We start from the raw sequence: 15,044 nt of genomic DNA on the forward strand, positions 1-15,044 counted from the left end.
GTATATCATATCACCCCCGGTCTAGCCCAACTCCTAACCAGATATATCACCCCCGGTCTAGCCCAACTCCTAACCAGATATATCACCCCCGGTCTAGCCCAACTCCTAACCAGATATATCACCCCCGGTCTAGCCCAACTCCTAACCAGATATATCACCCTTGTTATAGCCCAACTCCTAACCAGATATATCACCCTTTGTCTAGCCCAACTCCTAACCAGATCACCCCGGTCTAGCCCAACTCCTAACCAGATATATCACCCTTGTTATACCCCCCAACACCTGACTCCTAACCAGATATACCAGATATACTGCATCACCCCGTTATAGCCCAACTCCTAACCAGATATATCACCCTCGTTCTAGCCCAACTCCTAACCAGATATATCACCCTTGTTATAGCCCAACTCCTAACCAGATATATCACCCTTGTTATAGCCCAACTCCTAACCAGATATATCACCCTCGTTATAGCCCAACACCTGACCAGATATACTGCATCACCCTCGTTATAGCCCAACTCCTAACCAGATATATCACCCTCGTTATAGCCCAACACCTGACCAGATATACTGCATCACCCTCGTTATAGCCCAACACCTGACCAGATATACTGCATCACCCTCATTATAGCCCAACTCCTGACCAGATATCACCCTGTTATAGCAACCCTGACCAGATATATCACACCCTCGCCCAACTCCTACCACACCCTGACCCAACACCTGACCAGATATACTGTATCACCCTCGTTATTGCCCAACACCTGACCAGATATACTGCATCACCCTCATTATAGCCCAACTCCTGACCATATATATCACCCCCGTTATAGCCCAACACCTGACCAGATATATCACCCTTGTTATAGCCCAACACCTGACCAGATATACTGTATCACCCCCGTAATAGCCCAACACCTGACCAGATATATCACCCTTGTTATAGCCCAACTCCTAACCAGATATACGGCATCACCCTTGTTATAGCCCAACTCGTAACCAGATATACTGTATCACCCCGTAATAGCCCAACTCCTGACTAGATATACTGTATCACCCCCGTAATAGCCCAACACCTGACCATGATGTTTCCCCTCTAGGTGTCTGACTGGAAGAGATCGACTCAGAATGAATCAGACATTTGTGCCAACTGATGGAAAAGATTAGAAGCCTGTTTTAAACACATTCAATTCCAGGAGTGCTAGTTTATTGTGAAGTGCAAAGTAGCTATGAAGGAGCTAAGAAAACACAAGATTAAGATACCGGCCGATGGTATTGGAACAGACTAGCGGCCTGTCAGGGGGTGCACCTGTATCAAGCTGTGTCATGCTACAGAAACAGGAGATGGGCTCCTGCTCCTACGAGCCACTCTCCTAGGAGCAGTCCTTTTCCCATAAACCTCTCCACACCGAGGGAAGTGAAACGTCTCGTTGTAAAGGGCACAAAGCCACGAGGGGGGAGAGAGAGAGAGAGAGAAAGAGAGACAGAATAACGGAGAGGGATAAGAGAAGGTGAAGAGAAATGGATAGAAAGACAGATCAATGGAGAGTAATAAGGAGAAAGACAGAGACACAGAGGTAGAGATCGATAGAGACATTGCTCTCTGTCTCTCTCTCTCTTGTTACGTCTCTATCCATTTTTCTACCCACATGTCTCTGTCTTTCTCCTTACTTTCTATCCATTTCTCTTTTCCTTCTCTATGTCTCTCCGTTTTGCTCTCCCTCCCTACGGTCTCTCTCTCTGCTGAGTCTCTGTCTCAGAGGAGGGCTGTAGGTTCATGTCATAACATGTTCTGCTAACAGCTAGCAGGGTGGAGTCATTCCCATTCAAACACATTAGGAGTTGTTTGGACCTGACTGGCTAAATGACTGACTGCTCTCTATCATTCTCTACCTGTCCCTCTCTCGGTCTTGTTCTGTCAGTCTGAATCAACACCACCTCCTCTGAATCAACACAGCACCTCCTCTGAATCAACACAGCACCTCCTCTGAATCAACACACTACCTCCTCTGAATCAACACACTACCTCCTCTGAATCAACACAGCACCTCCTCTGAATCAACACACCTCCTCTGAATCACCCACCTCTGAATCAACACTCTGAATCACCTCCTCTGAATCAACACAGCACCTCCTCTGAATCAACACAGCACCTCCTCTGAATCAACACAGCACCTCCTCTGAATCAACACACACCTCCTCTGAATCAACACACTACCTCCTCTGAATCAACACACTACCTCCTCTGAATCAACACACTACCTCCTCTGAATCAACACACTACCTCCTCTGAATCAACACACTACCTCCTCTGAATCAACACACTACCTCCTCTGAATCAACACACACCTCCTCTGAATCAACACACTACCTCCTCTGAATCAACACACTACCTCCTCTGAATCAACACACTACCTCCTCTGAATCAACACCACCTCCTCTGAATCAACACCACCTCCTCTGAATCAACACCACCTCCTCTGAATCAACACCACCTCCTCTGAATCAACACCACCTCCTCTGAATCAACACACCACCTCCTCTGAATCAACTCTACACCCTCCTCTGAATCAACACACTACCTCCTCTGAATCAACATTAGGGATCCTCCTCTGAATCAACACACTACCTCCTCTGAATCAACACACTACCTCCTCTGAATCAACACATTTCCTCCTCTGAATCAACACACACCTCCTCTGAATCAACACTACCTGAATCAAGACCACCTCCTCTACAAATAATCAAGAGTTTTACCTCCTCTGAATCAACACCACCTCCTCTGAATCAACACCACCTCCTCTGAATCAACACCACCTCCTCTGAATCAACACCACCTCCTCTGAATCAACACCACCTCCTCTGAATCAACACCACCTCCTCTGAATCAACTCTACAGCCCTGCTCAGAATAGTTTTCATGTTGGTCCTGTATGGGGAGGCTGACAGGCGAACATTAGGGATCCGTTACACCAGCAGGTGAATAATGCCTGGCTCTTTCACTGCTCTTTACTTCATTGAGAAAAGACCAATAGACTCATACAGGCCTTCCCATTTCATCCCTAACTAGTAACAGACAACAGCATACCATAATCATCTAGCCTGAATAGAAGAAGTTATGCATACAAATAATTAAGAGTTTTACTGTGTCAATCAACTAAAACACTAATAAATATGGTTCTTGACCAGAATAAAAACCGGTTCTGTTTTTTTCAGCCTACTGAGACCCTGTGGTCTATGATGTAATGTAGACGGTACTGAGCGGTTGGGTCAGCCACAGTGAAGGACGCAGGCAGGACACAGAGAGGTACACAACAACATTAATAATAGCCTCCATCTGTCTGTGTGTGTGTCTGTCCGCCCAGTACCAGGGATCTGTTACATCAGTGCTGGCCACAGACCTCAGCATAAGGACAGGCTTACTGTGTGTTGCTTGGTTACAAAGCCTACAGCGAAAAAAAAATGACTTGATGACTCCGGTATTAAAACGGTCATAAAATGACACTGGTCTAAACTCAAACTGAAACAGCAGGTAACCCTATCAAAACCACCAACTGTCTGTCAGTCTGTTAACAGCAGGTAACCCTATCAAAACCACCAACTGTCTGTCAGTCTGTTAACAGCAGGTAACCCTATCAAAACCACCAACTGTCTGTCAGTCTGTTAACAGCAGGTAACCCTATCAAAACCACCAACTGTCTGCCAGTCTGTTAACAGCAGGTAACCCTATCAAAACCACCAACTGTCTGCCAGTCTATTAACAGCAGGTAACCCTATCAAAACCACCAACTGTCTGCCAGTCTGTTAACAGTAGGTAACCCTATCAAAACCACCAACTGTCTGCCAGTCTGTTAACAGCAGGTAACCCTATCAAAACCACCAACTGTCTGTCAGTCTGTTAACAGTAGGTAACCCTATCAAAACCACCAACTGTCTGTCAGTCTGTTAACAGCAGGTAACCCTATCAAAACCACCAACTGTCTGTCAGTCTGTTAACAGCAGGTAACCCTATCAAAACCACCAACTGTCTGCCAGTCTATTAACAGCAGGTAACCCTATCAAAACCACCAACTGTCTGTCTGTCTGTCTGTCTGTTAACAGTAGGTAACCCTATCAAAACCACCAACTGTCTGTCAGTCTGTTAACAGCAGGTAACCCTATCAAAACCACCAACTGTCTGTCAGTCTGTTAACAGCAGGTAACCCTATCAAAACCACCAACTGTCTGTCTGTCTGTTAACAGCAGGTAACCCTATCAAAACCACCAACTGTCTGTCAGTCTGTCTGTCTGTTAACAGCAGGTAACCCTATCAAAACCACCAACTGTCTGCCTGTCTGTCTGTTAACAGTAGGTAACCCTATCAAAACCACCAACTGTCTGTCAGTCTGTTAACAGCAGGTAACCCTATCAAAACCACCAACTGTCTGTCAGTCTATTAACAGCAGGTAAACCTATCAAAACCACCAACTGTCTGTCTGTCTGTTAACAGCAGGTAAACCTATCAAAACCACCAACTGTCTGTCAGTCTGTCTGTCTATTAACAGCAGGTAACCCTATCAAAACCACCAACTGTCTGTCTGTCTGTTTCTGTTAACAGCAGGTAACCCTATCAATACCACCAACTGTCTGCCAGTCTGTTAACAGCAGGTAACCCTATCAAAACCACCAACTGTCTGTCAGTCTTAACAGCAGGTAACCCTATCAAAACCACCAACTGTCTGTCAGTCTGTTAACAGCAGGTAACCCTATCAAAACCACCAACTGTCTGCCAGTCTATTAACAGCAGGTAACCCTATCAAAACCACCAACTGTCTGTCTGTCTGTCTGTTAACAGTAGGTAACCCTATCAAAACCACCAACTGTCTGTCAGTCTATTAACAGCAGGTAACCCTATCAAAACCACCAACTGTCTGTCTGTCTGTTAACAGCAGGTAACCCTATCAAAACCACCAACTGTCTGTCAGTCTATTAACAGCAGGTAACCCTATCAAAACCACCAACTGTCTGTCAGTCTGTTAACAGCAGGTAACCCTATCAAAACCACCAACTGTCTGTCAGTCTGTTAACAGCAGGTAACCCTATCAAAACCACCAACTGTCTGCCTGTCTGTCTGTTAACAGTAGGTAACCCTATCAAAACCACCAACTGTCTGTCAGTCTGTTAACAGCAGGTAACCCTATCAAAACCACCAACTGTCTGTCAGTCTGTCTGTCTGTTAACAGCAGGTAACCCTATCAAAACCACCAACTGTCTGCCTGTCTGTCTGTTAACAGCAGGTAAACCTATCAAAACCACCAACTGTCTGTCAGTCTGTCAGTCTATTAACAGCAGGTAACCCTATCAAAACCACCAACTGTCTGTCAGTCTGTCTGTCTGTTAACAGCAGGTAACCCTATCAAAACCACCAACTGTCTGTCAGTCTGTCTGTCTGTTAACAGCAGGTAACCCTATCAAAACCACCAACTGTCTGTCAGTCTGTCTGTCTGTTAACAGCAGGTAACCCTATCAAAACCACCAACTGTCTGTCTGTCTGTCTGTCTGTGTCTGTCAACAGTGTTAATTTTCTCTCTTCACTCCTCTGAGGTAAAATAGACACGGGATCCTGTTGGAAGGAATCAAGCAATCAAAGATAAATACAACAGAAACAAGAGGATTCTTACCTTCTTCTGGTACCACACCACAGCATCTCTCACTTTAGACGCCATTTACATGTCAGAGGTCACCAGCTGGGGCATTTTAGGCTGTAAAACGGAGAGAACGAGAGAGAACGAGAGAGAGAGATCAGTCAATGAGGAGTCTGTGTTGCTCCGCATAGCTTTTAAAGCCTCTACCTGCTGGGCAGGTGTGTCATGCTCTGTGACATCACACACACACACACACACCAAACACCTCATTAATAGTGGGGCGAGCCTTTGAGAGGAACAGGTAGTCTCTCTTGACAGTACCTTGGCTCCCGCGACATATACACACACACACGAAGTGGAGAAGCTAATTAGGAAGCTGGCGGTGCTGTGTTGCTGCCACCATCCTATTCATATTCAATACCAGACACACAGAACGGTCAGCAGAGAAGCTGGTCTGGTCAGAGCTCAGACTGAGGGGAGTTAAGTCAGTCTCTCTCTCTAAACAGAAGGGCTGTTATGTGAAGGAGGGTCAGTCTCTCTCTCTCTAAACAGATGGGCTGTTATGCGAAGGGAGAGTCAGTCTCTCTCTCTAAACAGATGGGCTGTTATGTGAAGGGGAGTCAGTCTCTCTCTCTCTAAACAGATGGGCTGTTATGTGGGCTGTTAGTCTCTCTCTAAACAGATGGGCTGTTATGCGAAGGGGAGTCAGTCTCTCTCTCTAAACAGATGGGCTATTATGTGAAGGGGAGTTAAGTCAGTCTCTCTCTCTAAACAGATGGGCTGTTATGTGAAGGAGAGTCAGTCTCTCTCTCTCTAAACAGATGGGCTGTTATGTGAAGGGGAGTTAAGTCAGTCTCTCTCTCTAAACAGATGGGCTGTTATGTGAAGGGGAGTCAGTCTCTCTCTCTCTAAACAGATGGGCTATTATGTGAAGGGGAGTCAGTCTCTCTCTCTAAACAGATGGGCTGTTATGTGAAGGGGAGTCAGTCTCTCTCTCTAAACAGATGGGCTGTTATGTGAAGGGGAGTCAGTCAGTGTCTCTCTCTAAACAGATGGGCTGTTATGTGAAGGGGAGTCAGTCTCTCTCTAAACAGATGGGCTGTTATGTGAAGGGGAGTCAGTCTCTCTCTCTCTAAACAGATGGGCTGTTATGTGAAGGAGAGTCAGTCTCTCTCTCTAAACAGATGGGCTGTTATGTGAAGGAGAGTCAGTCTCTCTCTCTAAACAGATGGGCTGTTATGTGAAGGGGAGTCAGTCTGTTATGTGAAGGAGAGTCTCTCTCTAAACAGATGGGCTGTTATGTGAAGGGGAGTCAGTCAGTGTCTCTCTCTAAACAGATGGGCTGTTATGTGAAGGGGAGTCAGTCTCTCTCTAAACAGATGGGCTGTTATGTGAAGGGGAGTCTCTCTCTCTCTAAACAGATGGGCTGGTATGTGAAGGGGAGTCAGTCAGTCTCTCTCTCGAAACAGATGGGCTGTTATGTGAAGGGGAGTCAGTCTCTCTCTCTAAACAGATGGGCTGTTATGTGAAGGGGAGTCAGTCAGTCTCTCTCTCTAAACAGATGGGCTGTTATGTGAAGGGGAGTCAGTCTCTCTCTCTAAACAGATGGGCTGTTATGTGAAGGGGAGTCAGTCTCTCTCTCTAAACAGATGGGCTGTTATGTGAAGGAGAGTCAGTCTCTCTCTCTAAACAGATGGGCTGTTATGTGAAGGAGAGTCAGTCTCTCTCTCTAAACAGATGGGCTGTTATGTGAAGGGGAGTCAGTCTCTCTCTCTAAACAGATGGGCTGTTATGTGAAGGGGAGTCAGTCAGTGTCTCTCTCTAAACAGATGGGCTGTTATGTGAAGGGGAGTCAGTCTCTCTCTAAACAGATGGGCTGTTATGTGAAGGGGAGTCTCTCTCTCTCTAAACAGATGGGCTGGTATGTGAAGGGGAGTCAGTCAGTCTCTCTCTCGAAACAGATGGGCTGTTATGTGAAGGGGAGTCAGTCTCTCTCTCTAAACAGATGGGCTGTTATGTGAAGGGGAGTCAGTCTCTCTCTCTAAACAGATGGGCTGTTATGTGAAGGGGAGTCAGTCAGTCTCTCTCTCTAAACAGATGGGCTGTTATGTGAAGGGGAGTCAGTCAGTCTCTCTCTAAACAGATGGGCTGTTATGTGAAGGGGAGTCAGTCAGTCTCTCTCTAAACAGATGGGCTGTTATGTGAAGGGGAGTCAGTCTCTCTCTCTAAACAGATGGGCTGTTATGTGAAGGGGAGTCAGTCAGTCTCTCTCTAAACAGATGGGCTGTTATGTGAAGGGGAGTCAGTCTCTCTCTCTAAACAGATGGGCTGTTATGTGAAGGGGAGTCAGTCTCTCTCTCTAAACAGATGGGCTGTTATGTGAAGGGGAGTCAGTCTCTCTCTCTAAACAGATGGGCTGTTATGTGAAGGGGAGTCAGTCTCTCTCTAAACAGATGGGCTGTTATGTGAAGGGGAGTCAGTCTCTCTCTCTAAACAGATGGGCTGTTATGTGAAGGGGAGTCAGTCTCTCTCTCTAAACAGATGGGCTGTTATGTGAAGGGGAGTCAGTCAGTCTCTCTCTCTAAACAGATGGGCTGTTATGTGAAGGGGAGTCAGTCAGTCTCTCTCTCTAAACAGATGGGCTGTTATGTGAAGGGGAGTCAGTCAGTCTCTCTCTAAACAGATGGGCTGTTATGTGAAGGGGAGTCAGTCTCTCTCTCTCTAAACAGATGGGCTGTTATGTGAAGGGGAGTCAGTCTCTCTCTCTAAACAGATGGGCTGTTATGTGAAGGGGAGTCAGTCTCTCTCTCTAAACAGATGGGCTGTTATGTGAAGGGGAGTCAGTCTCTCTCTCTAAACAGATGGGCTGTTATGTGAAGGGGAGTCAGTCTCTCTCTCTAAACAGATGGGCTGTTATGTGAAGGGGAGTCAGTCTCTCTCTCTAAACAGATGGGCTGTTATGTGAAGGGGAGTCAGTCTCTCTCTCTAAACAGATGGGCTGTTATGTGAAGGAGAGTCAGTCTCTCTCTCAATAGATGGGCTGTTATGTGAAGGGGAGTCAGTCTCTCTCTCTAAACAGATGGGCTGTTATGTGAAGGGGAGTCAGTCTCTCTCTCTAAACAGATGGGCTGTTATGTGAAGGGGAGTCAGTCTCTCTCTCTAAACAGATGGGCTGTTATGTGAAGGGGAGTCAGTCTCTCTCTCTAAACAGATGGGCTGTTATGTGAAGGGGAGTCAGTCTCTCTCTCTAAACAGATGGGCTGTTATGTGAAGGGGAGTCAGTCTCTCTCTAAACAGATGGGCTGTTATGTGAAGGGGAGTCAGTCTCTCTCTAAACAGATGGGCTGTTATGTGAAGGGAGTCAGTCAGTCTCTCTCTAAACAGATGGGCTGTTATGTGAAGGGGAGTCAGTCTCTCTCTAAACAGATGGGCTGTTATGTGAAGGGGAGTCAGTCTCTCTCTCTAAACAGATGGGCTGTTATGTGAAGGGGAGTCAGTCTCTCTCTCTCTAAACAGATGGGCTGTTATGTGAAGGGGAGTCAGTCTCTCTCTCTAAACAGATGGGCTGTTATGTGAAGGGGAGTCAGTCTCTCTCTCTAAACAGATGGGCTGTTATGTGAAGGGGTCAGTCAGTCTCTCTCTAAACAGATGGGCTGTTATGTGAAGGGGAGTCAGTCTCTCTCTAAACAGATGGGCTGTTATGTGAAGGGGAGTCAGTCAGTCTCTCTAAACAGATGGGCTGTTATGTGAAGGGGAGTCAGTCTCTCTCTCTAAACAGATGGGCTGTTATGTGAAGGGGAGTCAGTCTCTCTCTAAACAGATGGGCTGTTATGTGAAGGGGAGTCAGTCTCTCTCTAAACAGATGGGCTGTTATGTGAAGGGGAGTCAAGTCAGTCTCTCTCTCTAAACAGATGGGCTGTTATGTGAAGGGGAGTCAGTCTCTCTCTAAACAGATGGGCTGTTATGTGAAGGGGAGTTAGTCAGTCTCTCTCTAAACAGATGGGCTGTTATGTGAAGGGGAGTCAGTCTCTCTCTCTAAACAGATGGGCTGTTATGTGAAGGGGAGTCAGTCTCTCTCTCTCTAAACAGATGGGCTGTTATGTGAAGGGGAGTCAGTCTCTCTCTCTCTAAACAGATGGGCTGTTATGTGAAGGGGAGTCAGTCTCTCTCTCTAAACAGATGGGCTGTTATGTGAAGGGGAGTCAGTCTCTCTCTCTAAACAGATGGGCTGTTATGTGAAGGGGAGTCAGTCAGTCTCTCTCTAAACAGATGGGCTGTTATGTGAAGGGGAGTCTCTCTCTCTAAACAGATGGGCTGTTATGTGAAGGGAGTCAGTCTCTCTCTCTAAACAGATGGGCTGTTATGTGAAGGGGAGTCAGTCTCTCTCTCTAAACAGATGGGCTGTTATGTGAAGGGGAGTCAGTCAGTCTCTCTAAACAGATGGGCTGTTATGTGAAGGGGAGTCAGTCTCTCTCTCTAAACAGATGGGCTGTTATGTGAAGGGGAGTCAGTCTCTCTCTCTAAACAGATGGGCTGTTATGTGAAGGGGAGTCAGTCTCTCTCTCTAAACAGATGGGCTGTTATGTGAAGGGGAGTCAGTCTCTCTCTCTAAACAGATGGGCTGTTATGTGAAGGGAGTCAGTCTCTCTCTCTAAACAGATGGGCTGTTATGTGAAGGGGAGTCAGTCTCTCTCTCTAAACAGATGGGCTGTTATGTGAAGGGGAGTCAGTCTCTCTCTCTAAACAGATGGGCTGTTATGTGAAGGGGAGTCAGTCAGTCTCTCTCTCTAAACAGATGGGCTGTTATGTGAAGGGGAGTCAGTCTCTCTCTCTAAACAGATGGGCTGTTATGTGAAGGGGAGTCAGTCTCTCTCTCTAAACAGATGGGCTGTTATGTGAAGGGGAGTCAGTCTCTCTCTCTAAACAGATGGGCTGTTATGTGAAGGGGAGTCAGTCTCTCTCTCTCTAAACAGATGGGCTGTTATGTGAAGGGGAGTCAGTCAGTCTCTCTCTCTAAACAGATGGGCTGTTATGTGAAGGGGAGTCAGTCTCTCTCTCTAAACAGATGGGCTGTTATGTGAAGGGGAGTCAGTCTCTCTCTCTAAACAGATGGGCTGTTATGTGAAGGGGAGTCAGTCTCTCTAAACAGATGGGCTGTTATGTGAAGGGGAGTCAGTCTCTCTCTCTAAACAGATGGGCTGTTATGTGAAGGGGAGTCAGTCTCTCTCTAAACAGATGGGCTGTTATGTGAAGGGGAGTCAGTCTCTCTCTCTAAACAGATGGGCTGTTATGTGAAGGGGAGTCAGTCTCTCTCTCTAAACAGATGGGCTGTTATGTGAAGGGGAGTCAGTCAGTCTCTCTCTAAACAGATGGGCTGTTATGTGAAGGGGAGTCAGTCTCTCTCTAAACAGATGGGCTGTTATGTGAAGGGGAGTCAGTCTCTCTCTCTAAACAGATGGGCTGTTATGTGAAGGGGAGTCAGTCTCTCTCTCTAAACAGATGGGCTGTTATGTGAAGGGGAGTCAGTCTCTCTCTCTCTAAACAGATGGGCTGTTATGTGAAGGGAGTCAGTCTCTCTCTCTAAACAGATGGGCTGTTATCTCTAAACAGATGGGCTGTTATGTGAAGGGGAGTCAGTCTCTCTCTCTAAACAGATGGGCTGTTATGTGAAGGGGAGTCAGTCTCTCTCTAAACAGATGGGCTGTTATGTGAAGGAGAGTCAGTCTCTCTCTCAATAGATGGGCTGTTATGTGAAGGGGAGTCAGTCTCTCTCTCTAAACAGATGGGCTGTTATGTGAAGGGGAGTCAGTCTCTCTCTCTAAACAGATGGGCTGTTATGTGAAGGGGAGTCAGTCTCTCTCTCTAAACAGATGGGCTGTTATGTGAAGGGGAGTCAGTCTCTCTCTAAACAGATGGGCTGTTATGTGAAGGGGAGTCAGTCAGTCTCTCTCTCTAAACAGATGGGCTGTTATGTGAAGGGGAGTCAGTCTCGCTAAACAGATGGGCTGTTATGTGAAGGGGAGTTAGTCTCTCTCTCTAAACAGATGGGCTGTTATGTGAAGGGGAGTCAGTCTCTCTCTCTAAACAGATGGGCTGTTATGTGAAGGGGAGTCAGTCTCTCTCTCTAAACAGATGGGCTGTTATGTGAAGGAGAGTCAGTCTCTCTCTAAACAGATGGGCTGTTATGTGAAGGGGAGTCAGTCTCTCTCTCTAAACAGATGGGCTGTTATGTGAAGGGGAGTCAGTCAGTCTCTCTCTAAACAGATGGGCTGTTATGTGAAGGGAGTCAGTCTCTCTCTAAACAGATGGGCTGTTATGTGAAGGGGAGTCAGTCTCTCTCTCTAAACAGATGGGCTGTTATGTGAAGGGGAGTCAGTCTCTCTCTCTAAACAGATGGGCTGTTATGTGAAGGGGAGTCAGTCAGTCTCTCTCTCTAAACAGATGGGCTGTTATGTGAAGGGGAGTCAGTCAGTCTCTCTCTCTAAACAGATGGGCTGTTATGTGAAGGGGAGTCAGTCAGTCTCTCTCTAAACAGATGGGCTGTTATGTGAAGGGAGTCAGTCAGTCTCTCTCTAAACAGATGGGCTGTTATGTGAAGGGGAGTCAGTCTCTCTCTAAACAGATGGGCTGTTATGTGAAGGGGAGTCAGTCTCTCTCTCTAAACAGATGGGCTGTTATGTGAAGGGGAGTCAGTCAGTCTCTCTCTAAACAGATGGGCTGTTATGTGAAGGGGAGTCAGTCTCTCTCTCTAAACAGATGGGCTGTTATGTGAAGGGGAGTCAGTCTCTCTCTCTAAACAGATGGGCTGTTATGTGAAGGGGAGTCAGTCTCTCTCTCTAAACAGATGGGCTGTTATGTGAAGGGGAGTCAGTCTCTCTCTCTAAACAGATGGGCTGTTATGTGAAGGGGAGTCAGTCTCTCTCTCTAAACAGATGGGCTGTTATGTGAAGGGGAGTCAGTCTCTCTCTCTAAACAGATGGGCTGTTATGTGAAGGGGAGTCAGTCTCTCTCTAAACAGATGGGCTGTTATGTGAAGGGGAGTCAGTCTCTCTCTAAACAGATGGGCTGTTATGTGAAGGGGAGTCAGTCTCTCTCTCTAAACAGATGGGCTGTTATGTGAAGGGGAGTCAGTCTCTCTCTCTAAACAGATGGGCTGTTATGTGAAGGAGAGTCAGTCTCTCTCTCTAAACAGATGGGCTGTTATGTGAAGGAGAGTCAGTCTCTCTCTCTAAACAGATGGGCTGTTATGTGAAGGGGAGTCAGTCTCTCTCTCTAAACAGATGGGCTGTTATGTGAAGGGGAGTCAGTCTCTCTCTCTAAACAGATGGGCTGTTATGTGAAGGGGAGTCAGTCTCTCTCTCTAAACAGATGGGCTGTTATGTGAAGGGGAGTCAGTCTCTCTCTCTAAACAGATGGGCTGTTATGTGAAGGGGAGTCAGTCTCTCTCTCTCTAAACAGATGGGCTGTTATGTGAAGGGGAGTCAGTCTCTCTCTCTAAACAGATGGGCTGTTATGTGAAGGGGAGTCAGTCTCTCTCTCTAAACAGATGGGCTGTTATGTGAAGGGGAGTCAGTCTCTCTCTCTAAACAGATGGGCTGTTATGTGAAGGGGAGTCAGTCTCTCTCTCTAAACAGATGGGCTGTTATGTGAAGGGGAGTCAGTCTCTCTCTCTAAACAGATGGGCTGTTATGTGAAGGGGAGTCAGTCTCTCTCTCTAAACAGATGGGCTGTTATGTGAAGGGGAGTCAGTCTCTCTCTCTAAACAGATGGGCTGTTATGTGAAGGGGAGTCAGTCTCTCTCTCTAAACAGATGGGCTGTTATGTGAAGGGGAGTCAGTCTCTCTCTCTAAACAGATGGGCTGTTATGTGAAGGGGAGTCAGTCTCTCTCTCTAAACAGATGGGCTGTTATGTGAAGGGGAGTCAGTCTCTCTCTCTAAACAGATGGGCTGTTATGTGAAGGGGAGTCAAACAGATGGGCTGTTATGTGAAGGGGAGTCTCTCTCTCTAAACAGATGGGCTGTTATGTGAAGGGGAGTCAGTCAGTCTCTCTAAACAGATGGGCTGTTATGTGAAGGGGAGTCAGTCTCTCTCTCTAAACAGATGGGCTGTTATGTGAAGGGGAGTCAGTCTCTCTCTAAACAGATGGGCTGTTATGTGAAGGGGAGTCAGTCTCTCTCTAAACAGATGGGCTGTTATGTGAAGGGAGTCAGTCTCTCTCTCTAAACAGATGGGCTGTTATGTGAAGGGGAGTCAGTCTCTCTCTCTAAACAGATGGGCTGTTATGTGAAGGGGAGTCAGTCTCTCTCTCTAAACAGATGGGCTGTTATGTGAAGGGGAGTCAGTCTCTCTCTCTAAACAGATGGGCTGTTATGTGAAGGGGAGTCAGTCAGTCTCTCTCTCTAAACAGATGGGCTGTTATGTGAAGGGGAGTCAGTCTCTCTCTCTAAACAGATGGGCTGTTATGTGAAGGGGAGTCAGTCTCTCTCTCTAAACAGATGGGCTGTTATGTGAAGGGGAGTCAGTCTCTCTCTCTAAACAGATGGGCTGTTATGTGAAGGGGAGTCAGTCTCTCTCTCTAAACAGATGGGCTGTTATGTGAAGGGGAGTCAGTCTCTCTCTCTAAACAGATGGGCTGTTATGTGAAGGGGAGTCAGTCTCTCTCTCTAAACAGATGGGCTGTTATGTGAAGGGGAGTCAGTCTCTCTCTCTAAACAGATGGGCTGTTATGTGAAGGGGAGTCAGTCTCTCTCTCTAAACAGATGGGCTGTTATGTGAAGGGGAGTCAGTCAGTCTCTCTAAACAGATGGGCTGTTATGTGAAGGGGAGTCAGTCTCTCTAAACAGATGGGCTGTTATGTGAAGGGGAGTCAGTCTCTCTAAACAGATGGGCTGTTATGTGAAGGGGAGTCAGTCTCTCTCTCTAAACAGATGGGCTGTTATGTGAAGGGGAGTCAGTCTCTCTCTAAACAGATGGGCTGTTATGTGAAGGGGAGTCAGTCTCTCTCTCTAAACAGATGGGCTGTTATGTGAAGGGGAGTCAGTCTCTCTCTCTAAACAGATGGGCTGTTATGTGAAGGGGAGTCAGTCAGTCTCTCTCTCTAAACAGATGGGCTGTTTATGTGAAGGGGAGTCAGTCTCTCTCTCTAAACAGATGGGCTGTTATGTGAAGGGGAGTCAGTCTCTCTCTCTAAACAGATGGGCTGTTTATGTGAAGGGGAGTCAGTCTCTCTCTCTCTAAACAGATGTCAAACAGTTTGCTCTTTCCATCTGCCCGTGTTGAGTTTGGGAAACCCTGCTCTAGGGTTTCAAGTACACTTGGACGTTTCAAGTACACTTGGACGTTTCAAGTACACTTGGACGTTTCAAGTACACTTGGACGTTTCAAGCACACTTGGACGTTTCAAGCACACTTGGACGTT

The 15,044-nt window shown here is 46.8% G+C and overlaps 1 protein-coding gene across 1 annotated transcript in view; it reads right to left on the bottom strand.

Annotated features, from left to right (window-relative positions):
* Positions 1-15,044, bottom strand: part of LOC115126615 (protein PHTF2-like) — a 127,205-nt gene that overhangs the window by 59,857 nt on the left and 52,304 nt on the right. Inside the window, exon 2 of the mRNA XM_065022088.1 lies at positions 5,662-5,742. Coding sequence (XP_064878160.1) covers positions 5,662-5,706 — 45 coding nt within the window. The 5' untranslated portion in view covers positions 5,707-5,742. The remainder of the gene's footprint in view (positions 1-5,661; positions 5,743-15,044) is intronic.

The sequence above is a fragment of the Oncorhynchus nerka genome, linkage group LG8, assembly GCF_034236695.1.
Source record: "Oncorhynchus nerka isolate Pitt River linkage group LG8, Oner_Uvic_2.0, whole genome shotgun sequence".
Lineage (NCBI taxonomy): Eukaryota > Metazoa > Chordata > Actinopteri > Salmoniformes > Salmonidae > Oncorhynchus > Oncorhynchus nerka.